At 44.8% G+C, this 26,704-nt stretch overlaps 1 protein-coding gene across 2 annotated transcripts; it reads left to right on the top strand.

Annotated features, from left to right (window-relative positions):
• Window positions 1–8,863: 8,863 nt before the first annotated feature.
• ZFP37 (ZFP37 zinc finger protein) lies at window positions 8,864–23,202 on the top strand. Of its 2 annotated transcripts, XM_060608977.3 has the most exons (5): window positions 9,115–9,260; window positions 13,855–13,943; window positions 14,603–14,729; window positions 15,038–15,172; window positions 20,578–23,202. In XM_060608977.3, exons 3-5 carry the CDS (start codon window positions 14,630–14,632, stop codon window positions 22,116–22,118), a joined length of 1,776 nt encoding a protein of 591 aa, XP_060464960.1. In that variant the 5' UTR covers window positions 9,115–9,260; window positions 13,855–13,943; window positions 14,603–14,629; the 3' UTR covers window positions 22,119–23,202. The 2 variants fall into 2 exon arrangements, with proteins under 2 accessions (XP_078292695.1, XP_060464960.1); XM_078436569.2 differs by lacking the exon at window positions 13,855–13,943 and having other exon boundaries at window positions 8,864–9,260.
• The last annotated feature ends 3,502 nt before the right edge of the window (window positions 23,203–26,704 follow it).

Raw genomic sequence — 26,704 nt, 5'->3', positions numbered from 1 at the left:
CCTCCCCTTCCCTTCTCCTGGCAGCGTCCATTTTCTCTGGAGCGATCGTCAAGGCAGCCATCGGGGCTTCTCCCTCGCTTGTGCCCGGAGCCCTTGGTCTCCTGGCTCTGCCTGGTGATCGCTGCGAGTGGAGAGGAGAGGAATGAGTGGTCTGTGGCCTAACTCTGGACTCTGGGGTTCAATGGATTACAGGAGGTTCCAAGTCTGACCCTGGTCGCTATTAGCCTCACCCCCACAGGCCGTTCTCCTCCAGCTGCCCACAGCCAGCTCTCCAGGGCCCAGCCTTTTCTGTCACTGTCTATGTGCCCCAGCCGCCTGGTACGCATACTCCAGCAAATGGTCCCTCAAGTTGGCAGAGCCCATGACCACAAGGAATCTGACCTTGGTCTTGGGTTTCTCTCGCCACTTTCAGCATTGTAACCATCAAAGGTAAAATCTTCCTGGGTATGAAAATCAATGAGGGGAAGCTCATTTAAAATCCAGTTGGGGGCGGGGGTGGGGCTGGGAGGCTCCGTGGGTTAAGGGTCCCACTTCAGCTGGGCTCAGACCCTGGTCTCAGGGTCCTTGGGTTCAAGGCCCGTGTCAGGCTCTGTGCTGGCAGCTCGGAACCCGGATCCTACTTTGGATTCTGTGTCTCCCTCTCTCTCTGCCCCTCTCCCTCCCCGCTCTCAAAAAAAAATTTTTTTCTGTAAGTAAATAAAATCCAGTCGGGAGGCCAGAAGGGGTTGTTCTCACACCACAGCACTGTCGCCAAGTACAGAATCACCAAATACAAACCCCAAGAGGAAGGAGGAGAAGAGACATGCATCGCTTCTCCTGCAGGACTGGATTAGCCCGGCAACTCAGCCGATGAAAAGCTATTGTGCCATAGCTTTCACGTTCAGAATTGCAATACCCTGAGATTCCCCGATAAACCCATTTTTTGCTGGCACAAAAGGTGACTTTTACCTGTAAGGTCAACAGGGGCCTGCTGCTTTGCCCATCGCCGCCCAATCTCTTGTGCCTCCCAAACCCTCACAGCCATCAGGCCAAAGCCACCCTCCCACAAGAGAAGCTGGAACCCTACCTCCTGTGCTCTTCCAGTCCTCTCTGGCCTCCACGATTCCATTCTTTCTCTGTCTTTCATAGGAATGTGGATCTTCTCCTCTCTCTTCAGAGGATGGGCTTGCCTGGGAGTAACTCCCTTTGTAATTTCTGCGGGAGCAGCCCTGTCTCCTCGGGTGCTCCTGGCCAGGCCTCCCTCCACTCACAGCCGACTCCATTTCATCCAAGTCTCCTACCTGAGCCACACGTCTGGACGCCCAAAGACTGCAGGAGGCAATGGCCAGGCGGGCAGAGGGCACGGTTTTATATGAAGTCCCCAGGGGCCCATGGCCCCTCCTCCGAGGGCCTGCTGGGAGCAGGACCGGACCACACCCAAGGCAGGGGAAGCTATGGGTTGGATTAGGTCCTCTATGGGTGATTCAAAATGGAAGAATTGTACTCTCCACCAAATAAATAATATATATGTGAAATATAACCAAATATATATTAGAAACTTAATTACATATATATTTGTTATATTTTGTGTACCTAAGTCTAACATAGTTTTATAACACTGATTTCATGTAGAACTATTAAATATGAAAACCCCAACTCAAAACAAACAACAAAATGTTGTACTTTCTTTGAAATCAACATGCAGCACAGAACCAACTGGTTTTGCCAACGTCTGCAAGAAGAATGCTCAGAAGCTGCCAGCTGAAGAGTTTAAGGACTGAGAGCCCATAGAGGACCTAATCCAACCCATAGCTTCCCCTGCCTTGGGTGTGGTCCGGTCCTGCTCCCAGCAGGCCCTCGGAGGAGGGGCCATGGGCCCCTGGGGACTTCATATAAAACCGTGCCCTCTGCCCGCCTGGCCATTGCCTCCTGCAGTCTTTGGGCGTCCAGACGTGTGGCTCAGGTAGGAGACTTGGATGAAATGGAGTCGGCTGTGAGTGGAGGGAGGCCTGGCCAGGAGCACCCGAGGAGACAGGGCTGCTCCCGCAGAAATTACAAAGGGAGTTACTCCCAGGCAAGCCCATCCTCTGAAGAGAGAGGAGAAGATCCACATTCCTATGAAAGACAGAGAAAGAATGGAATCGTGGAGGCCAGAGAGGACTGGAAGAGCACAGGAGGTAGGGTTCCAGCTTCTCTTGTGGGAGGGTGGCTTTGGCCTGATGGCTGTGAGGGTTTGGGAGGCACAAGAGATTGGGCGGCGATGGGCAAAGCAGCAGGCCCCTGTTGACCTTACAGGTAAAAGTCACCTTTTGTGCCAGCAAAAAATGGGTTTATCGGGGAATCTCAGGGTATTGCAATTCTGAACGTGAAAGCTATGGCACAATAGCTTTTCATCGGCTGAGTTGCCGGGCTAATCCAGTCCTGCAGGAGAAGCGATGCATGTCTCTTCTCCTCCTTCCTCTTGGGGTTTGTATTTGGTGATTCTGTACTTGGCGACAGTGCTGTGGTGTGAGAACAACCCCTTCTGGCCTCCCGACTGGATTTTATTTACTTACAGAAAAAAATTTTTTTTTGAGAGCGGGGAGGGAGAGGGGCAGAGAGAGAGGGAGACACAGAATCCAAAGTAGGATCCGGGTTCCGAGCTGCCAGCACAGAGCCTGACACGGGCCTTGAACCCAAGGACCCTGAGACCAGGGTCTGAGCCCAGCTGAAGTGGGACCCTTAACCCACGGAGCCTCCCAGCCCCACCCCCGCCCCCAACTGGATTTTAAATGAGCTTCCCCTCATTGATTTTCATACCCAGGAAGATTTTACCTTTGATGGTTACAATGCTGAAAGTGGCGAGAGAAACCCAAGACCAAGGTCAGATTCCTTGTGGTCATGGGCTCTGCCAACTTGAGGGACCATTTGCTGGAGTATGCGTACCAGGCGGCTGGGGCACATAGACAGTGACAGAAAAGGCTGGGCCCTGGAGAGCTGGCTGTGGGCAGCTGGAGGAGAACGGCCTGTGGGGGTGAGGCTAATAGCGACCAGGGTCAGACTTGGAACCTCCTGTAATCCATTGAACCCCAGAGTCCAGAGTTAGGCCACAGACCACTCATTCCTCTCCTCTCCACTCGCAGCGATCACCAGGCAGAGCCAGGAGACCAAGGGCTCCGGGCACAAGCGAGGGAGAAGCCCCGATGGCTGCCTTGACGATCGCTCCAGAGAAAATGGACGCTGCCAGGAGAAGGGAAGGGGAGGACCGTCTCCGGCCCAACGGGGAAGAGACCACCGGTCTGACTGCCCTGCAGAAGGACCAAGAGGTCATGGCACAAGAGGTAGGTTTCTGGGCTGGCCCTCTGCAGAGCTGACGAGACGTAGTGAGTTGGGTGGGGGCTGAGTGGCAAGCCGGGTACCCCCGGGGGAGGAGACAGACACCGCCAGGGTGAGATGCTCCTAGAGCGCTCCAGGGCTGGGGGGAAGGCGTGCAAGCCTTGGCGCCGGTTCCCACCAGATCCTGGAAGGGGCCGCCAGAGTCAGGGGTGCTGGGGCACAGTGGGTGGGGTGGCCAGTGGGGGCGGGGTAGTCCAGACCCGGAAGGGGCGGCGGAGACCTTGGCAAGCGATCCCCACGGGCCTGGGCACTCGCCGAAAGCGCTCTCCTTTGCTCTCCCGCGCAGGTGCCGCCCACTCTCCGTGGCGCCACAAGGACCGGAGGACCCGGCGCAGATCGCCCGTGAGGACCACGCACCGCGGACGGTGCCAGGACGGCCGCGAGGCCCGGCCCGCCTCCCCAAAGCGCCGCCGCTGCCACCTGTGGCCGGAGGCGCGCGAGCCCCTGGAGGTGGTCACCGGCAGGCTCTTTGACCGGGTGGGCGCGCTGGCGGTGGGCCTGGACGAGCTGCGGGCTCCAGGGGGCGCCTTCCTGCCTGTGCCCACCCGCCGCACGCAGCCCACGGCCTCGCAACGCGCCTGGCTCTCCTGGCAGCTGGCGCACGCGGGCGCCACCCTGCACTGGGCGGCCTCCCTGCTCCACGCCCTGCTCGCCCAGCAGCCCGGGCCCGCCGGCCAGCCTCCCGCCGCCCTCGGCGCCCGCGGCGCCCGGCCGTAGGGGGCCCGATCTGGGAGGGTGGGGGGAGGTGGCGATCAGGGGTCCCCTCTGTCCCAGCCGGTCGGATCGGCGCGCCCCACTTCGGGGCAGGCGTCCGCGGCCGGCCGCACGGCGCGCACCGCCGCGACGAGCTCGGGCCCAGCCTGGCCCAGACGCGCCGGTCCGCGAATCGGGTTTAGGTGGGACCACAGCTCGGCTCCCACCCGGTGCCAGCTCAGGGGCGCGGCCAGGTTTCCAGAAGACAGCCCACGAACGGGAGCCTTCGGAGCAAAACCCTTCTTTTCCTCTGGTGGCTCAGATCGCTGGAGTGAGGGACGGGATTGGTGCCTTCTCATCCCTAGGTGTTTTCCTGTTTTATTTCAAAAATAAAACGCCTCATGTATACGCGCGCGCGCGCGCGCGCGTGTGTGTGTGTGTGTGTGTGTACCTGTTGTGACCGCCACTCCAAAAAAACACACTTGTTTTTTTTTTGGGGGGGGGGTGGGGTTACTGGAGATCGGGTTTCTTCAGGACGAACACCTAGAAGGTATCTCCAACAGGTCTTGTGAGACCAATGAGCAGCCCGGATGTGTGAGGGACCTTGCAGGGTTTCTCACGCTGGAATGAAAGTCACGTGTCTCCTTCCTTATGGATCCCTGTGTTTACATGTGTTCCAATAAAGTTATTACTACTTCAAACCTCTGCCACTGTGACAGTGTATTCTGTTAGTCTCCTGAATCTTTTATTCATCTTTGGTTTTCCTATTTCGGCGCTTCATTGTATCAACACTAAAGAGATTTTATTTGTAACCCTAGAACGCACAGTCTGTGTCCCGCACACGTCACTGAGATGCTCACAGATGTACTACAAACCCGTAGAACGAGCACTCCAACCGAGACATGGGACATCGCTAGCTTGCCGCTTGGCAGTCCTTACACCCCCAACGTCAACGCCCTGACCTTGAGTCCCTCCTCTTGAGGAATTCCTTGGGACACATAGAGCCTCACCTGTCCCACTCTGCATCCGCCTGCGTATTCATAAAGTTTCCTGCTCCCATGGCACCCCACTCCTTCTTGACTCTTCCCTCATCTCTTCCTCTGGATAAAAGAGAGTGATGTTCGTGGACGATGTGGGGCGGGCTACAGTGGCAAGAGCCCGGGGAATGAGAAGTTGGGGAGGCGAGGCCCTTTCCCCAGAAAATATGAAGGTGTTTTCTGCAAGGCAAGGTGTATTCTCTGTGCCTTGCAGAGAAAGGGGCTGGGGGAGGACCCTGGAAAGGCAGGAGGAACAGAGGTCCGTGAAGACCCAGGAGGGCTCTCAGAGCAGGTCGGGAAGGTTCCACGGTCTTCTTTGTGAAGGTGAGGGCTAGGAGGTGGCCCTGGCCTTGGCACATGCAATTCCTTCCCTCTGAAATGTGGTCTCAGGCCACTCTTGTTCACCTTTCAGATATCAATTTCAATGTCCTCTCTTCAGAGAAAGTTTCCGAATATGCTGAGACTAGGTTACAAGCTCTCCTGGCACCCTGTGTATTTCCAAAAGCACTTCTCTAGTTTTCATATCGCCTTTTCAGTGTGTGCTCATTGGAATAATAGTGCTCTCTTCCCCTGGATCCTCAGCTCCCTGCAGGTAGGAGCTGTGTTTACATTGTTTCTCATCATTGTATCCACATGCCTATCATAGTGTCTGGTGTACAATAGATGTCCGATCAATACTTATTGCTTTTTGGATTATTGAATGAATGAGGAGGCACTGATACACGGGATCACACAGTTCTCTTTCCTTTTCTGGGAAAACCTTAATAGGGTTTGTAGGACATTTCCTAGAGACTATCGTAAGAAATTCTACATAGTTAAGAAGTAACATACAGGCTAATTTAGGAGACAGAGTTAGAAACTCAGGTACCTAAAATATATATATCCAGTAAGGTCAGGTGATAGCAAAGGAAATAATAGAGTTGATCCGAAGCAGAGACACTTTTCCAGGGGTCTCTTTGATATTATGACTTTTTTACTCACTTGAAAATGTCTTACCATGTACAGAAACTCTCATGTAAATAGCAATCCACAATTAATCCTTATTGTATTTACAGAATTAAATTAATTGTAAGATGTTCTCTTTTCCTATTTGTCCTGAATTAGAAAATGGACTCACTCTGCCATGTGGAGAAATGATGGAACTTTTTTTCTAAATTGAAGAGTTTCTGGTCACCATCCTATTCCCACCAAGTGACTTTACTACCTCATTTTGTCTTTGCCATTCTCTCTTCTTTGCTCTCCCTCCTCTTCAGTGCAGCGAATATCCTTATCCTGTTTCTCCTATCTTTTCCACCCATTTCTTTCTCTCAATACCGTGCTCCCCAAAGGGTATCTGAGGAATACTGGTCATTTACTAGAATTAGGGGGGCTTGGAGAACTGTTCCAATTTAGAACAGCATTACCGTGTATAGATTTGTTGGAATTTGTTTCAATATGTTAAGGAATACTATGTTATAAGCCCACAGAAACTGGCCTGGCTTTCTTCTTTCTGAATTAGTTGTAAGCAGAATGAAAGAGCTATTTTTTTTAAGTTTTTTTTTTTTTAATGTTTATTTTTGAGAGAGAGAGATAAACAGAGTGTGAGCAGAGGAGGTGCAGAAAGAGAGGGAAACAGAATCCAAAGCAGGCTCCAGGGTCTGAGCTGTCAGCACAGAGCTGGACAATGGACTGGAACTCACAAACCCTGAGATCATGACCTGAGCTGAAGTCAAACACTTAGCCGACTGAGCCACCCAGACGCTAGAGAGCTATTTTTTTAATGTAAATATTGGAACACTGGGACTGTAACATCAGATCAATTTAAGTAAGGACTGTATTTGAGGAGCATGGGAAGGAACTGCTCACACCCAGGGTACAAGGACAGAAAAATGCTCAGTCTGGAACACAGGGAAGAGGGCTGTGTCCCTTTTTTTTTTTTTTTTTTTTTTAACATTTATTTTAAGTTTTGAAAGACAGAGAGAGACAGAGTGTGAGTGGGAGAGAGGCAGAGAGAGAGGAAGTCACAAATTCCAAAGCAGGCTCCAGGCTCTGAGCTGTCAGCACAGAACCCGATACAGGGCTTGAACTCCCAAACTGTGAGATGATGACCTTAGCTGCAGTCGGATACTTAACCAACTGAGCCACCCAGGCACCCCCACCTTCACTTTTCACTGAGTCTTTGCTGCATAAGAAATGATCAGGGGCGCCTGGGTGGCTCAGTCGGTTGGGCGTTGGGCTTTGGCTCAGGTCATGATCTCTTGGTTCATGTGATTCATGAGTTCGAGCCCCACTTTGGGCTCTGTGCTGACAGCCTAGAGTCTGGAGCCTGCTTTGGATTCTGTGTCTCCCTCCTCTCTGTCCCTCCCCCACTCACACTCTGTCTCTCTCTCAAAAATAACACAAATTTATTATCTCAGTGTTGCAGTAGGTCAGAAGTCTGATGGTGGCATGGCTGGATTCCCCACACGAGGTCACACAAAGCTCAATTCAAGCTGCTGGCTGAGTTGTGTACTAAAGAGTCCACTAGAGAAAGATATGCTTGTTAGCTCCCTCAGAATGTTAGTAGAAATCATTTCCTTGCTGTTGAGGACTGAGGTCCTGTTGTCTTGCTCGTTGTAGACCAAAACCCACTCTCAGCTCTGAGAGGCTGATTTCAGGTTCTTGCTGTGTGGCCCCTCCGCAGGCCTGTTCCTATTTGTAATTTCTGACTTCAGGAAGGGTCCAGTCTCTTTCAGGGGCTCACCTGATTAGGTCAGGTCCACCCAGAATCATCTCCACTTTTTTATGAACTCAAAATCAACTCATTTGGGATCTTATATAGGTATGAGATCACAGGTTCCTGAAAGAGAGGGGATCTCTTAAAGGTGTGATAACAGGGGCAGAGATAATGGGGGCCATATTCGAATTCTGCCTATCACAATATTTACAACAGACTTTGCTAGGCTCTAGAATTGATGCTACAAGACTGGGGAAAGCATTGTTGGGATAGTTGGAAAATAAATGAGAAACACACCACTGTGATTTGTGGAACAACAACAACAAATTATTGTTAGAAAAACTTTTTCAATAATAGGATGGGGAGACTAGGCAGAAAACTGTCCTGAAATTAGGTGGCCTAAGGAGTCTCAAGAGCTCAGCGAAGGTGCACTGAGAATTGTATTCAGACTAAAGATTGAGCCCTCGAGGGGAACGGATGCAGCCACTGCTGAGGGATAACTAATTGCTCACTCATCTAAATGGAAGGTGCGAAACAGGGTGTGTTTGACTCTGGAAAAAGCAACCACGTATTTGGGATAACTTCACAAGCCCGCTGCCCCATTGTAAATTCCATCAGGGCGAACAAAGGCTGTTTCCATCTGGGTCTCCACTCTTTCCCCATTACCTAGCATAGCACAGCAACTTAGCCGGCACAAAGTAAAAGCTCAACACATAATTGTTAAATGAACGGCGTCGGTACACCAAATAGCTCATTGAGAAATTATTTCTGCTCCAATTGCTTGATTATTTGGCTTCAGCTGACCTCACTGAGGAGTGATGTGTTCATTGAACCTGCTGCTTCATTTTTTTCCCCTCATTGTTCTTATACCGTAAAGGTAAAGACGTGTATTTGGACGATTAGTGCTCTCTCCCTATGAAACAATGGTGTCTGAGCGATCGGGCCTTTTCTCCTTCCTCCTCAGTCTCTCTTACTATCCTGGCTGTCTGGATTCCGCGCTGGGCCTCGTGATTGCGGGGTTCCCGGCAACTGGCTGCAGGGACGGATTCAGAAAGGCGACTCCGAATTCTGCATTTGCGTGGCCGAGCCTCCGGACGCCGGGGCTGGGGTGTCGAGCGCCGCGAGGCACCGTGCAGTGGGTCCCGGAGCACGCCTCCTGCCCCCTCGCATCTCAGCTCTCGGGACCCTCCGCGGCGTCCCGGGGCCACCTGCCCGCGCGCGCGCCGGGAGCGCGGAGCCCCCGCTGTACGGCGGAGCCTCGGTCAAGATGGCCGCGCCCTCCCGCGATACCCAGGGGCGCCGCCATCGCAGGCGCCGGGCTCGCTAAGGCCGCGCTTCGAGCAGCCGCCATGTCGGCCTCCGCCTGCGACCCGATCCTCACAAAGCAGGAGAGCGTGGGCCGGAGGAGGGGTGCGGGAACGGCCGAAGGGGCCGGGTGTGCCGCGGAGATGGCCGTGTCGGAGCCGGGGGGCAGCGCCGCGGTGAGCGCGATGGCGGGGCGGGGCGGCCGGGCGGTCCGCGGTGGGCTAGTTGGGGGTCCGTGATTGGAGGGTGGCCGCGGTCTCTGAGAGGAGCGATTTGGGAATTGGAGGCGAGGCTGGAGGGTCTTCTGGCGGGGGAGGGGTGGTCAGCGTGCTGGGGGAATCTGTGGCGCAGTGATGGGGGGCCTGCGCGGTCCGTGGGTGCCACAGTTTAAGGAAATCCGTGTTTCGAGGTATCTGCGATGACAGTGATTGCGGGGGGCGGGGGGGGGGGGGGGAAAGGGTGGTCCGAAAGGCCATGGTTTGGAAGGCTGTGGGGATCAGAAATGGCTTCGTGGTGTGTCAGAGATTGGGGAGGTGTGTGGCAATGTGCGGCCTATGGGAGTCTATTACGGTGCCTGTGGTAGTTGGAGACCGGACTGTCCCTGTCTGTGTGCAAAGGTCCTTTAGGAGTTTATTGAATAGTGAAAGGGAAGCGATGATGATGGTTTAGAATAGGGTCGTAGCAAGGGAATGAAAAATCAGATTCAGAATACATCTAGAGATGAGCCAGTAGGACTTCCTGATGAGCTGATATGAAACATGAGGGAAGAGAAGAATCAAGATTTTACATCTAGACTTTTGGCTTGAGGAACCGGATAAAGGGTGCTTCCTTTTTCTGCGAAAGGGTTGTGTTGAAGACGACCAGATTTGGTGGATATAAATGGGAGCCAGAGCCGCTGACAGTGGTTCTGCTTTGGCCACATCAAGACGCCCATTACATGCCCAAGTAGAGATGTTGCATAGTCATTAGATGCATGAATCTAGAATTAGGAGGTGTGAGCTGGAGAATTCATAATGAAAGACATCAAGCATAAAGATGGTACTTGAAGCCATAAGATTGGATGAGGTCACCTGCAGAGAGGACGCAGATAGAGAAGAAAAGAGGGACCAAGGACAGAGCTCTGGGTCACTGATACATTTAGAGGTTTGGAAAAGAACAGAAAAAAAGGGAGAATGAGGAGTAGCCACTGAGATATGATGAAAATTGTAAATGTGGTGTCAAAGAAGCTTAAAGAAGAAAGATTTTCAAGACCATGCGAGTCCATTGTGTCGTAAACTCTTGTGAGTCCCAGACTTATCACTGCAGAGAATTTGACTTTGGCAAGATGTAGCTCAATGGTTATTTTGATTAAGAAGAGTTTTTTTTCGTGGAGCGATGAGGGCAAAATCCTGTTGGAATGAGTTGAAAGAATGGAGGTGATGAGGGGCGCCTGGGTGGCTCAGTCGGTTAAGCGTCCGACTTCAGCTCAGGTCACGATCTCGCAGTCCGTGAGTTCGAGCCCCGCGTCGGGCTGGGCTGATGGCTCAGAGCCTGGAGCCTGCTTCCGATTCTGTGTCTCCCTGTCTCTCTGCCCCTCCCCCGTTCGTGCTCTGTCTCTCTCTGTCTCAAAAATAAATAAAAACGTTAAAAAAAATTAAAAAAAAAAAAGAAAGAATGGAGGTGATGAAATAGAGACAGAGTATAAACCAGGAGTTTTGCTGGTAAAAGGAGCAAATAAATTGGCATTGGATGGGACATGTGATTAAGAGACAGTTTTCATTGGATGAATGATATTAAGGCAACTTTGTATGTCAATAGGAACGATTCAGTAGAAAGGGAAAAATAGGTGGCACAAAAGAGAGAGGTTAATTGTAGGGGGTGAAATCCTCAAGAAAGCAGTTGAGGATAGGATCCAAAGCATAAGTGGAGAAACTGGCCTTCAGTGACAGAAGGGACACGTCTTCCACTTCAACAGAAAGGAGACAGATTGATAGGGGTTTGGAAACAGATTGGTGGAACTGGTGGTAACAAGGCAAGGTAGTTCTTGTTCACTTACATTTATTTTGTCTTTGAAAGTGTAAGGCAGATTCATCAGCTGACAGTGGGAAAGGAGTAGGTGCTGCAGATTTCAGAGAGAAAGCGGAGAATGTTTGGAATAATCATCTTGGAAAGAGGAACAGGAAGCTCTCAGTATTGGGTGCCCATTTGAGATATGTGTCATAAATTTGAAGTGAGTCCAGTCAGCACAGTTGTTTGACTTTTTTCTTTTGGAATGTTTAACTGCAAGGTTGCAGGCAGAGATTAAGTTGGGTTTAAGTTTGAGGCTTTGCTAGGGAAGTACAGTGGAGAAGAAGAGGGGCAAGGAAGTGAAAGCTGTTTTCCGTGGAGTGTGTATGGTGTTAGAACTAAATCTAAACAGGACAGGTGAAAAGTAAGGCTGCGTGGCAATGGAAGATTGTGAAAAAATGGTTAGGATCGATGGGTATGAGGGCCGAATGTCTTTGGAGAAATATTGACATGGAAGGTACTAGAAGAAGTAAGCTGGCAGGACAGTGTTTTAAGTAGAGATTTTAGAGGTGCTGTAATGTATGTGGCAAGGGTCTAAAGAATGCCTGGGCGACGAATCAGTGGCTGAGTTTGGGTAGAAGAAAAGATTATTGGAGTCAGGAAAGAGAAAGGCCAGGGTGTGGAAGGGCTCTTCTGCATTGATGCAGTTAGTGGAGGAGCTGTAGGGAAGAGGAAGCTCGTGTTCAGGTTTGCAGTGAATGAGGCAGAATTACTGTGCGGAAGAGTTGACATAAGTGGCCCCTGACAGCTGTCCTTAGAAAAGCCTGCTTGCAAGGTTGACCTTTGGCTGACATCTGAGAACTTAGACTGCAGGAGGCTTTGCACCATTCCCAGAAATGATAAAAGTGGCTCCCCGTGCCTGAACTAAACTATGTAGGGGCGCCTGGGTGGCTCCATTGGTTAAGCGTCCGACTTCGGCTCAGGTCATGATCTCACAATCCATGAGTTTGAGCCCCGCGTCGGGCTCTGTGCTGACAGCTCTGAGCCTGGAGCCGGCTTCAGATTCTGTGTGTGTGTCTCTCTCTGCCCCTCCCCTCCTCCCGCCCACTGTCTCTTTCTGTCTCAAAAATAAATAAAACATTTAATAAACTAAACGATGTAAACAATGAGGTTTATGCTGAACTCCTGATTTCCTTCTGGGGATCCGGAACTTTTGTGTGTGCCAGGCAGAGGGTGCCCGTGAGCGCCACTGAGTCTCTACGGTGCTTCCCTGGGAAACACCATTTCACACGTGTTCTCACGATTTATTTCTGGAGGAATCATGTGTGTCCTGTGTGACTCCACTGGAAGAGGACTCTTGGATACTTGTGCCTGGCTTCCTCTAGACTTCACCCCATGCACCTTTTCCTTAGCTGTACTACATCATAGCTCCGAGTACAACTATATGGTGAGGCTGTGAGTTCTTCTAGTTAATCGTTGAAATGGAGGGTTAATGGGTTGAAGTCTGGTGATACTCTAAACATGATAGGGATTTTGAAGGATGAATGAAGAATAGTTGAAAGTTATCGTTGACCTCAACTTCAGGCCGTGAGGTACACGAGTCATGGTTGGGCCAAACCAAATAACCTCCAGCAGGGAGCCTTGTAAGGGAGCAGGATCCTCAGGAGAAGGTAGATTTCAGGCAAAGCAAGCAGGTGAAGGGAATGGCTAAAGAGATTGAAGGTATAGTGAAGTTGGCTGGCACTGATTCGGGTTTCTGTAAACGCCACTGTTGGTGGAGGTCTGTTGGTGTCAGTGATTGGGGACTGGTAGAGTCGGGATTTGGGGTTGCATCAGAGAAGAGACTGATGTGTTCTTTAGGTATCCATAGTTGAGAGACCTGTGGGATTTTGTGATTGGAGTGTGTGGGGGCGACTGGGGAGATTTGTTGCTGTTACTGATAGGGGACTTTGTTGGGATCAGTCTATCAGTGATTGAGAGGCCAGTGACAGTCAATGATGGGACTTCTTAGATGTCCATGACTGGAGGTTTGTCAGGTCAGAGATTGGTGACATACACAGCTAATTGATTGGTGGTCTATGGAGGTAGGGAGTTATTTTTCAATGTGAAACAAATCTGTTCAAGCGTGTATTCATTAGTGGCAAACTTCTCCAGGAGCTGTGTCTCCTCCTCTCACCTGCCTAATAAGAGGAGATCTTAAACATGCTTTAATTTCTCCCCATCCCCCACCTTATATTCCTGTTTATTTTTCTTAAGTCACGCCTCTTTTTTTTTTTTAATTTTTTAACATTTATTTATTTCTGAGAGACAGAGCATGAGTGGGTTAGGGGCAGAGAGAGAGGGAGACACAGAATCCGAAGCAGGCTCCAAGCTCCGAGCTGTCAGCACAGAGCCTGATGCGGGGCTTGAACTCATGGACGGCGAGATCATGACCTGAGCCAAAGTCAGACACTTAACCAACTGAGCCACCCAGGTGCCCCTAAGTCACGACTCTTGATTTTAATGACTTTTGTAACAGTTGTACAAGAAGATTATCAAGTTACTTGGATGTAACTAGACATTTGACTGGTTTTATTATTCACAGCTCTTTCTTGTACATTATGTCCTTCCCAATCTTGAAATCTTTATTCTGATTCACTTTTCCTTCTTTTAAAAATCACTCCCTTTCTTCTCCTCCTCCTCCTTCCCTGTCCCTCTCCTTTTCTTTACTTCTAAAATATATACGTATTATATTTTCTGCATCCTTACATGCCTAAAATACATTACTTTTGCTTCCAAATATAGGTGATTTTTTGGCTGGTTCTAAAAATCAAGGATCTCAATTCTTCTACCTCATAAACACTATTCCACTGTTTTTTGTTATAGAAGAAAAGGTAAAGACTGATTCTGTTTGTTTTGGTAATTGTCTTTCTCTCTGATAATTGTATGACTTTTTTCACTCTTTATCCTCTTGAATAAACAAATTCACAAGTGGGACTGTTTTAGTCAGTTTGGGCTGCTACAACGAAGTACCATCAACTGAGTAGCTTATAAACAGCAGAAATTTACGCTGTCAGTTCTGGAGGCGAGAAGTCCAAGATAGGGTGTGAGCCTGGCTGGGATCTGGTGAGACCATCTGCCAGGTTGCAGACTTCTTGTACCCTCACTTGGCAGAAGGAGCAGAGAGAGGAAGCAAGCTGTCTTGTGACTCTTATATGGGCATTAATCCTATTCATGGAGACTCCACCCTCATGAACTCATCCCATTCTAATTACTTCCTGCAGGCCCTGTCTCCTAATACCATCACATTGGAGGGGAGGGTTTCAGCGTATGAATTTTGGGGATACTCAAACATTCAGTCCATAATAGGGACATTTCTTAATATGACTTTTGCCTCTCAAAAAATGCATAATTGAGTAAAGAATTAGTATCCACTATAAATAACATCATGATCAAATTGAATGGTTGAGCTAAGAACAAATCATTATTATCTTGTCCAAATCACTCACTAATGTGAATAACATTAGACTGAATAGAAGTATTGCTATTACAGGGATCAGTAACATTCAAAGATGTGACTATGGCTTTTACCCAGAAGGAATGGGAGCAACTAGATCCTGCCCAGAGGAACCTGTATAAGGATGTGATGCTGGAGAACTACAGCAACCTTGCCTCAATGGGTAAGGACAGTTCTTTCATAATTCAAAATGTGTGCATGGTGATACCTTCTCTCTGAAGTTCTTGATAAATTTGGCCATGGTTATTATGAATCAAAGAGTTGTGATCCCTTTTGGGTACAACTCAAGATACTGTGTCCCTGTCTCCAAAATGGAAGGTCTCCTTGGATAGGGTACATGGGCAGCCATTGTGAAATTTCAGAAGCCGTATATTCTTAATTCTTTCAAGGCTCTGAAGTCCAAATATTAGTGTTTGATTTCTGGGATGTTTGTTTTCCTAACACTCAACTTGTACCATTTCTCATGAGCAGGTTATCAAGCTCCCAAACCAGACATGATCTCCAAGTTGGAAAAAGGAGAAGAGCCATGGTTGGGGAAGGGCAAAAAACCTAGACAAGGTGGTCCCAGTGAAATAGCAAGACCCAAGCAAATAGGAACCAATGGAAGTAAGTTCCTAGTTTTTTGGTGGTAACTTTGCAATTCTTCAATGATTGATTGATTGATTGATTGATTGATTTATGTTTATTTTTGAGAGGGAGTGAGCATGAGCAGGGAAGGGGCAGAGAGAGAGGGAGACAGAGGATCCAAAGCAGGCTCCGCTCTGACAGCAGAGGGCCTGATGCGGGGCTCATGAACCGTGAGATCATGACCTGAGTCAAAGTCGGACACTTAACCGACTGAGCCACCCAGCCAACCCAATGAATAATTTATTTTTAAAATCTTAAATATTTGAGACCTTTATTTCTTAACCAGGAGTAGCAGTTGAAAAATATCCTCTCCTGGGGGAGGAGGAGTTCAAACTACAAAGATTCTCTAACCTTGGAGATTCTAATATCCCTTCTGTCTATGAACCTGTCTACGTGTGAGGTTCTCGTATGAGGTTCACTACAGTTGTAAGCCAGTGTTCACGTATGGGGGTTTGCTTATACCACTTGCATCAGTTAGCTTAGGCTAAGTTATGCTCCATTAAGGAATGACCCCCAAATCTCAGTGGCTTCCAACAAGAAAGATTTGTTTCTTGCTCATGCTGTAGCCCTATTCCACATTATCCTTTGGACCTACATCGAAAGAGCAGTCCCTATTTGGCAAATCCTGCTCTCATGTCACAAGGAAAGAAGAATGAGTAGAACCACTTGTTGACTTAAAACTACTGAATGGAAGTGGTAGATATCTCTTTCTGCTCACATTTTATTGGCTAATTGGTTAGAGCAGATCACCTGGCCACTCCTAAGCTCAGCAGGGTAGGAATGTACAGCCCTTCTCCAGGGAGGATTCAAATGGCATGCAGGGGCCTGGGAGGTACAATCTTTCCACAGGGAACAGTAATACAGTATGCCACACCATTCATATTGTGGTAGGAAAAAGGTGACAACTAGAGTTCTGAACCTTTGATACCATACCTCAGATGCCTAACTGACCTTTCCATATATAGTCAGTCATCTTTCCTCATTTATGCTCTCCATTGCTCAGCTTCCAGGAGGAGCAGTGACTCCTCTTAGCTGTTCTCAAAGTCCCATCACTGCTTACCTTGTTTAAAGCAGTGCTGTTTTTTATTATCTCCTTTTTTACTAATATCCTCAGTATATTTCCCTTCATCCAGTCAAATTCTGGGACTCCATGATATATTTCTCTCCTTATGTGTTCAAACCTTCTTGGGTCCATCCTCTTTCCAAATCTCTTGGCATGATGCTCCCTGCCTTTAATTACTTTCCACTTCCCTTCTTTCACTGTGAAAATGCTCCAGACCTGTGGTCTATAATGAATCATCATTTCCATTTGCTCCTTAACCTCTACAGTCAAATCCTACAGATTTTGTGTCTCTATGTAAATTTCTGGCTTTAAAGTAACCCCTGCTTACCTTCCAGCACATATTTTAATAGTTTTGATCAGCATGAAATTCTTGCCTACTTAGCTTAAATTATATACCACTTAAATCTGATCTTCTAAGTGCTTCTTTGCATTTATTTCACCAGATTCTCTTCTTTCCACTTGCTGAAGTATCCCTAAGGTTTTGTCTTCTTCTCTCTGTTCTTTTTTTTTTTTCTATCGTATTTTCCTCAAAAGAATCATTTGTGCAAATACAAGCTACTTATTCTACATGGGTGACTTTCAAGAAAAATTTATCTTGTCCAGATAAATCTCCAGTTTCTTTGTGTTGCACTCATATTTTTACCTACTTTACAGGAAAGCTCATTCTCAGAGTGTCAGAAATGGAAAGCTTTATATTTCTTTCTAAATTAGAGCTTCCTTTCACCTTCCATATTTTTATCAGGGTCTACTTTGAAAATTTTTTTAACGTTTATTTTATTTTTGAGAGAGGGGAGGGGGGAAGGGGCAGGCAGAGAGGGAGCCACAGAATCTGAAGCAGGCTCCAGGCTCTGAGCTGTCAGCACAGAGCCTGACGTGGGGTTCGAACTCACGAACTGCAAGAACGTGACCTGAGTGGAAGTCGGACCCTTAACCTACTGAGCCACCCAGGTGCCCCGGGTCTACTTTGATTTAAGGCCTGTCTACCATGGAGTTCCGGTGCATCTTTGCTCTCTGCCTTCTCTTTTTCTATCCTCTCCTCAGTTCCTGATTTGTTCGTTTGCTGTCTTCACTTCTCACGGACATCACCCAAATTAGCTTTACATTATCTCATGCCTAAATTGTTCTAATTCTTAGGCTGATTTGTTGAATTCATTTTTTAAGTAATTCATCTTAGGTGTTGCCACCAAATATTAAAATATTCACTTATTATTTACATCACTGTAGTCCCCAACTTAGCAGAATGTTTACAGTATATTTTTAAGTGTCCTCTGAATTTTCCAACTCTCCACGAATTCTTGAAACCAGAAGGACTAGTCCTTCAAATGGCGAATGAAGGGACCTCATGGAGTTTTCGATCCATCCATTAGTGGCTCCAATTTTGGCTGCGTTTACTTTTCTCACTGTTACTTGGTGTGCAACTAAAAAATAATACTGAATCATTTAATGCATCTTTGTCATTGCTATAGTGACTTTCTTCTCAGTTCAGTTTCCTATATAGTACTTGGAATTGCTTCAAGGAAAGACTGTTCTATTCCTTCCAATGATTTGCTGAGTCTATTGAGCTATATACTTCAGTCATTTTAGCTTAAAATTCAGGTGTTAGTTACTCTCTCAGATTCAGGATAAGCTTACAGTCTTTTTTTTTTTTTTTTTTAATGTTCATTTATTTTTGAGAGAGAGAGACAGACAGACAGACAGACAGAATTGGAAGCAGGCTCCAGGCTCTGAGCTGTCACCACAGAGCCCGACTCGGGGCTTAAACTCAATAGACTGCGAGTTTATGACCTGAGCCGAAGTTGGACGCTTAACCGACTGAACCACCCAGGCGTCCCAGGATAAGCTCACAATTGTAATCATATGCTCTGTCAGACTCAACTCTCTTCATTATTACCCTATTATTATACCATTTCACTAGTTCAGATTCTATCTTTTCCCCTCATGGTAAATTTCTCTCATAGTGCTTTATATTTTTTCCTGCTGGCCAATCTTCATCATTATAAGAGGTTCTTATAATGTTACACCTCAAGGGGAAAGGTTTGAGTTTTGATCCCTTTCTTCCCAGAAGATTTGCCTCTATCCTCTCCAGAATCCTTGGACATTGGAAGAGGCCACCTTTGTCTTGCTCTTGTTCTACCCTTTCCCCCAAAATGCTTGTACCACTTAAAGTTTCCTAAAGGGAAAAGCAGCTGGCAACTCTACCTCTCCCTGTTATATCTATACCTACAAAAATTGATTTTTTTACCCCATGGGAACTAATCTGTTCAAAGTCCTCCATGAAAGTAATGGTGTTTCCTGGCTTATATCCAAATACTAAAACTCTTTTCTGTTTGATCCCAGTTTTCACTTTATCCATGTGTTGTTCCTTTATGACCAAGGCAGCTGTTCAGTTTCTTATATTCTTTGAGACTCTTACATCTGTTTCTCTCTTTGAGTCTGTTTAATTCCCATCCTAAAGCTTTTTCTGCTTTTCCACACACATAACTGAAGAAAGCTGCCTCAAAATGGTAGTCCCAACTCTTAAGTTTTTGGATTTTTACACATGTCGTATCCATACCTAGCCAAAAGAGGTCTTTGAATTTCAATTCTAAATTCTTAGGAGAAAGAATAGTATTGGTCTAGTGTGGGCCCTATGTTTACCACTGTTCAATCAATTGTTTTCTTTTTTTTTTTTTTTTTTTTTTTTTTAATTTTTTTTTTTAACGTTTATTTATTTTTGAGACAGAGAGAGACAGAGCATGAACGGGGGAGGGGCAGAGAGAGAGGGAGACACAGAATTGGAAACAGGCTCCAGGCTCTGAGCCATCTGCCCAGAGCCTGACGCGGGGCTCGAACTCACGGACCGCGAGATCGCGACCTGAGCCGAAGTCGGGCGCTTAACCGACTGAGCCACCCAGGCGCCCCTCAATCAATTGTTTTCAACCAGAGTTTGGATCATAATGGTACAAACATAATTGCCTCCATGTGTCAGTGTGGGTGGTGGACTCAGAGAAGGAAAACACACACTGGGAAGGTATCTTAAAATGTGTGATTGTATAACGTGTGGAAGGAAGGACGTGAGCAATCACTTAAAGCTGGGAATAAGCTTAAAATTTATGATTAGTAATTAGTAGAGTGACCTGACAGAAACAAAGGTATGCTCCGTAGCAAACTGTTGGAAAACAGATACATGTGTACATTGTAACTCTAAATGGTGTAAATCTCATTTCTATGAATTTTATCATGGTAAAAGCATCAGGGGACTCAGAAACTGTAGGGTTGTTTTTTGTTTCGTTGGTTTTTTAGTTTTTCGGGGGTTTTTTGGTTGTTTGTTTGTTTGTTTGTTTGTTTGTTTTAGTACAGGAATGTCGTTATTATATTGATCGTAGGTGGTAGCACTGGAACACCCTTTCCTGCTTGTTCCCTTAGTCACCTATAAGCTGTTCAGTATTTCTTGGTAGACTTCCCTTATTTTCTCTATTTTGGCTTTTTGGAGGGCAGTAACAAAAATTTACTCAGGCTAGCCTAAGTAAATCGAGGAATTTACTATAAGGACTTAGGTTTATCTCTTGTAACCTAAAGGTGGATATGTCAGCCTGATCCTACCAGGGATTAGAACTAGGAACTGGAAAGCCATCCAGAATTGGGATTAGATAAATGGTCTCTTTGAGAACATGTGATCTCACATCTCTGCTTCTTTGTGGATGTATGCTTCGTTCTTCATACTGATGAACTTTCTGTTTACACAGGGAAGATATGACTTTACTATTACTCGTTTTATATCATTGTAAAAACCCAATGGAGACAAACTAGAGTCTAAATATTTAGGAGGAAGACTCATATTGGACACTTTGGCTTGAGCCAGATGTGTCTCCAATTGTGACCAGAGAGAGCTGAATTAATGTAGTACAGGCTGTGGGAGCCAAATACTGTGAATGAATTGGCAGTTATCAAAGCTGGGAAGCTTGGGCTGTGGAGAAACCTCAAAAAATACCAACCACAATCACAAGCTCTTTTAACTTCATCTATTACCTAGTCACTGCTCCTTCAGTTTATCTTATCATCTATCCCAGGTTACAAGGTTATATTTGTAAACAGGCAAAATTTTTTCTAATTACTATTGTCAATTATCTTTTCTTGGATAAGCACTTGGAAGTGCTCTCTACAGCACTTTCCCCTCAAGTCCAAAAGCTTAGGGACATTTACACTTGATATTTCATTCACCTTGGGATGTGAAGCTTGAATAAAGATTCAGCCCCACAATAGGGCATTTGTTTTATAACTTGTAGTTCAAAATATGAGAGTGAAAAGATTCATAAGAATGTCTCATTGAATTCCATTTTAGAAGAAGTCCAGCAAGATAACGACCAGCTAGTGAATCACCAGGAATCTCAAAACAAACTTCTTAGGGAAGTTGCATTCAAGAAAAAAAGTCTGACTAAGAAGAAAGGCCATGAATGTAGCTCACTGGGGGAAATAAATGTGAGTACAAAACATGTTCCTTCAAAAAGAAAGCTTAAATTTGATTCACATGGAAAGAGTTTGAAACAGAATTTAGACTTACTTGGTCATATAAGAAACTATGCAAAAAAGAAACCTAATGTAACTAAAGAGCACAAGAAATCTTTCAGCCATAGCTTACCTGATACAAAGAAAAACAAAAATCAAACTGGAAAGAAACAGAAATTATCCAACCATAGCTTATCTAATAAGCATGACAAAACTCAAACTGGCAAGAAACATGAGAAATTATCTCATCATAGCTCATCCCATACTAAATGCGACAAAAGTCAAACTGGAAAGAAACATGAGAAATCATCCAGCCGTAGCTCATCTACTAAGTGTGACAAAACTCAAGCTAAAGCCAAACCCTATGAATGTAATCAATGTGGGAAGGTTCTCAGTCACAAGCAAGGACTCACTGACCATCAGAGAATTCATACTGGGGAGAAACCCTATGAATGCGATGAATGTGGGATAGCCTTTAGCCAAAAGTCACACCTCGTTGTGCATCAGAGAACTCACACTGGAGAAAAGCCATATGAGTGTACTCAGTGTGGCAAAGCCCACAGTCATAAACATGCCCTCACTGACCATCTGAGAGTTCATACTGGGGAAAAGCCCTATAAATGTACTGAGTGTGGGAAAACCTTTAGACACAGCTCAAACCTTATTCAACATGTAAGATCTCATACAGGTGAGAAGCCCTATGAATGTAAGGAATGTGGAAAATCCTTTAGGTATAACTCATCTCTTACAGAACATGTGAGGACTCATACAGGTGAAATACCATATGAATGTCATGAATGTGGAAAGGCTTTTAAGTATAGCTCATCCCTTACTAAACATATGAGAATTCATACAGGTGAGAAGCCCTTTGAATGTAATGAATGTGGGAAAGCTTTCAGCAAGAAGTCACACCTCATTATACATCAAAGAACTCATACTAAGGAGAAACCCTACAAATGTAATGAATGTGGAAAAGCATTTGGACATAGCTCATCTCTTACTTACCACACGAGAACTCATACAGGTGAAAGTCCTTTTGAATGTAACCAATGTGGAAAGGCCTTCAAACAAATTGAAGGCCTTACTCAACATCAGAGAGTTCATACTGGGGAAAAACCCTATGAATGTAATGAATGTGGGAAAGCTTTTAGCCAAAAGTCACATCTCATTGTACATCAGAGGACTCATACTGGGGAGAAACCTTTTGAATGTAATGAATGTGGAAAAGCTTTCAATGTAAAGTCACAACTTGTTATACATCAGAGATCCCACACTGGAGAGAAACCCTATGAATGTAATGAATGTGGAAAAGCTTTCAAACAAAATGCATCCCTTACCAAACATGTAAAAACTCATTCAGAAGAAAAATCTCAGTGAAATTAATCTGGGAAAACCTTTTAACTAGAGGTTTTATTTAACCTTAGAAGAAGTCTGAATTTTAAGGATGTTAGAAAGCCTTTAATAAGAAGTCACACCTCGCTACATACGAGAGAGTTTGAAAATGAATCTTACAGGGAAGCAATGGATGGAGAGTTTAAACTTGATACCAACCTTTTATAGAAAATACTGTTTTAAAAGTACTCAATTATTAATTATTTATGTGTTCAGACCAAAATATAAAGCTTTTAAAAATGTTAATAAGCTGAAAAATCAGAGCAGTAGAGAAGCAAATTACATATGCTAAATTCCTGAGTTGCTTGAGTTTTGTGTACTTAAGCACCACATATGAGAATTGAATTTGCATATCTGTTAATTTCCATGTATAAATGTTTGTGGCCACTGGTATGAACCTGATCTTTGATATTATCACCTCTCTCTTTCTTAATGTCTTTGTTAGCTTCTGCATCAGCTGCAAACTTCCTAAAGGTTATTTATGTAAAAAATATTAACAGAAAATTAAGAGAAAAAATGAAAGCAGCTGAGGATGCACAGGTGCTGGTGGGGAATGATGTCCAAGATACACCATTAAGTGAAAAAAGCAGATTGCTGAACTGTGTGTATAGTGTGTTCCCACTTTTGTACAAAAGGGTGTGCATTTGCCTATCTCTGTGTGTGTATATATGTATGTGTGTATATATGTATACGTATATTTGTATGTAAATAGACTTGGTTTGAAAAAATATATAAGAAACCTTATAGTGGTTTCTGTGAGCAAAGGAGTACAGGAATGGGAGCTGGGACTGGAGGGAGACCTCCTTTTTATTATATCCTGTATACGAATTTTTGAACAATGTAAATGTATTATTTTCACAACTAAAGTCCTTTTAATATGCATACATCAACACTGATTAAAATTTTCACTGAGCCCACTCCATGCTGTTGTTTACAAAGTAAAAGTTTTTATGACTATTAGGAAGGGTGGTGAATCTGAGGATATGGCATTAAACTTGATATTGAATTCACAAAGACTTTTCCTATCAAACACACGTCCTTTTATTAAAATAATGAATTACAACTATAATTCTGTACTGTGTTTCTTCTATATGCCATTTTTTAAAACGACTGAAGATAAATTTTGATTTTAGGTGAATGAAAGTGCTTTTCTGAACAGTCACTCCGTTTTGTCTCATATTCAGAGCACGTATATACAAACACCTCAATCTGGGGTTTCAAATGTATTGTAACAAATGCCACTACTTCCTGTTCTTGCCCAATAGCAAACATTGCTAATGGGTCACCACACTCATTCTGAGTGAATCTAGACATGGCCTCAGAATCATTCTTAAGCATGTATTCCAGGGGCACCTGGGTGGCTCAGTTGGTTAAGCGCCCAATTTCAGCTGAGGTCATGATCTCACAGTTTGTGGGTTTGAGCCCCACATCAGGCTCTGTGCTGACAGCTCAGAGCCTGGAGCCTGCTTCGGATTCTGTGTCTCCCTCTCTCTCTGCCCCTCCTCTGCTCATGCTGTGTCTCCCTCACTCTCAAAAATAAGTAAACATTAAAAAAAAAAAAAGCATGCATTCCAGAGGTTACTATGGATCAATTTGAGTTTGCACATGAGACCTATTTTCCACTGCATACTTATTTATTTTTTTAATTAAAAATAATATTTTTTATTAAAATTTTTTTTAACGTTTATTCATTTTTGAGAGACAGAGAGAGACAGAGCATGAGCGGGGAAGGGGCAGAGAGAGGGAGACACAGAATCTGAAACAGGCTCCAGGCTCTGAGCTGTCAGCACAGAGCCTGACACGGGGCTCAAACTCACAAACTGTGAGATCCTGACCTGAGCTGAAGTCGGACGCTCAACCGACTGAGCCACCCAGGCGCCCCTAAAAATAATTTTTTAATGTTTATTTGAGAGAGAGAGAGAGAGAGCACAAGCAGGGAAGGGGCAGAGAGAGAGGGAGACACAGAATCCAAAGCAGGCTCCAGGCTCTGAGCTATCAGCACAGTGCCTGTTGCAGGGCTTGAACTCACGAACTGTGAGATCCTGACCTGAAGTTGGACACTTAACCGACTGAGCCACCCAGGTGCCCCTATTATTATTATTTTTTATTCACGAGTCATAGATAAAAAACACAGCTGAATTGTATTAAAATTTAAGTTGTTACACTAAAAACAGTGACTTAAGCACAAAAATGGTTTCATAATATAAGGTAATAATAATATTTGGCATGTATGTCACCTTTTACATTTTTACAGCACATTTACTACATTACCTCATTTGTTCTTCAGAAGAAACATACGGGTTAATAAGCAAGACTTTTTTAGTAGTCAGTTCTGCTCAATAAATATTTCATCTGGATACTAGGCTAGTATAATGATGGCCCCTCAGCGAATATGTGGTTAAGTGTCATCTTTGCAAATATTTCCCATTCAAATTCCTGCCTTCTTGATCTCCTCACTTCAGAGAATTAACAGATATAGGTATTGAGAATGAAATGTGTGTGTATATACACGTGTGTGTTGAAAAATCAACTCATGAGTGTTATACCCTCATTTCTAAGTAACTTATTTACTTTCAGAGAAGGAAAATGCAATGTGAAAGCCATTTTCCATCAGTAATTTGTAACCAAGTGGAAGCCTGGCACCAAACACAGAATGAATCTTCACTTTCCAGAGCTGTGGAAAGTCTGCACTTTTTAGAAGGATAAAACAGTTGCATGTGATGACTAGGTCAAATTTCCCACACCTTGTGGAGAACCCATAATAGTACCATACCTGGGACAGTGAGGAATATAGGTATGTATGCCTGAGCAGTGGAAATAAGTGTTTGAAAGCCAACGAGTACAGTAAAAAAGGAATTAAATGTTAGCATCAATGGCTGAAGAAAGGATGTCTAAAAAATTATTGGAGATGAAGAATGAAAGAAAATAGACATACAGAGGTGAGTTTAAATGATAGCATGTGTCAAAATTGACTGGAGGGCTTGTTAAAACACAGACATTAGAAATGGGCCCCATCCACAAAGTTTCTGACTCCGTAGGTCTGGGACAGTAGGGGGTGGGAGGCTGAGAATTTGCATTTTTAATAACTTCCCAGGAGATGCTGATGGTGCTGGTCTGGGGACCACACTTTGAGAAACACTGGTATAAATCATTGTTAAAATTTAAGAGTATTTGAAAACGTTTCTGAGACATTTCTTTAATATAAAGATAATGTTTATACACACAAATACATATGTTAGAAAATGCAAAATATCACTATCATTATGTGGATGGTGATTCAAGATTGTCAGTTTAAGAGTAAGTTTTATGTTTTTCTAAGTAATTTTTCTATTTTCATGAATTGATTTTATTTTATTGTAATGAGTTTTCATTACTGGTATGGCCAAGTAGATTCCTACTGATCCTGACCCTCCACAGATAATAGTTATAAACTCTGGAAAACCACACACACACACAACCAATGACCTGAAGGTACTGGAGAGTGAACAAAAGCAGATTATGGAAAAGAGTTGAAATTTGGAAGAAGGGAATGGTAAGTTAGATCACAGCTTTTATCCTGAGGATATGCTAAAGTTGGTGTGGCAGAGGTGGGTAATTTGATAGAAAACATTCAGTCTTTTGGAGATGAAAAAGTACAGGGCTGAGTTTCAGGGAAACCACAGCCACTGAAAAGTGAAAGGAAAATCCCAGAAAAGAAAGACTCAAAGAAGGAGCAACCCAAATTCTGTGAATAAACTCTGCCCAAATCCCTGTCTGATCTCTGAACCATGCATATTTGGCACAGACTCCTAATGTTTCAACTAAAGACAAGAGAACTGAGCTTTTATTTGTGCTGCTGCCCCACAGAATTAGTTTGAAGTTTGAGTTCAACCATGCTAATTACTTGCTAAAACAAAAATGTTAACACTCTTCAGAGAAATATAACAGAATCCAAACTCTCCACAACTTATCATTCATGATATCTAGGATACAAGAAAAATTTACTTGACAGTTAAACAATTAGGAAAATGTGACCCTATTCAAGAAAAGAGACAACCAATCCAAAAGTTGGGATGAGCATATGAGGATATTAATATAAGTATTATACTGCTTAGTGAAATAAAGATATGCTCACAGTGAATACATTTTTAAGAACTAAGCAAATAAATAGAAACTGGAGAAAAACCAAAAGAAAACTCTAGAACTTAGAAGTACAATGTCTGAAATTTAAAATTCACTGGAGGGGTGTCTGAGTGGCTCAATTGGTTAAGCATCTGACTTTGGCTCAGGTCATGATCTTGTGGTTTGTGAGTTCGAGCCCCATCTCTGCTGTCAGCGTGGAGCCTGCTTCAGATCATCTGTCCCCCTCTATCTCTGCCCCTCCCCTACTTGCACACTCACTTTCTCTCAAAATTAAAACAAATATTTTTAAAAAGTTTTTTAATTCACTGGATAAGTTTACCAGCAGAATGTAAATGACAGGGAAGTCATTGAACTTGAAATAGGTCAGTAGAAAAAAAATGTTTTAATTTTAAAATTCATAATGGAGGGGTACCTGGGTAGCTCAGTCAGTTAAGCATCCAACTCTTGGT

The sequence above is a fragment of the Panthera onca genome, chromosome D4, assembly GCF_046562875.1.
Source record: "Panthera onca isolate mPanOnc1 chromosome D4, mPanOnc1 haplotype 2, whole genome shotgun sequence".
Classification (NCBI taxonomy): domain Eukaryota; kingdom Metazoa; phylum Chordata; class Mammalia; order Carnivora; family Felidae; genus Panthera; species Panthera onca.
Note: the sequence above shows the minus strand (reverse complement) of the source record. Positions and strands in the feature narration are given on the sequence as shown.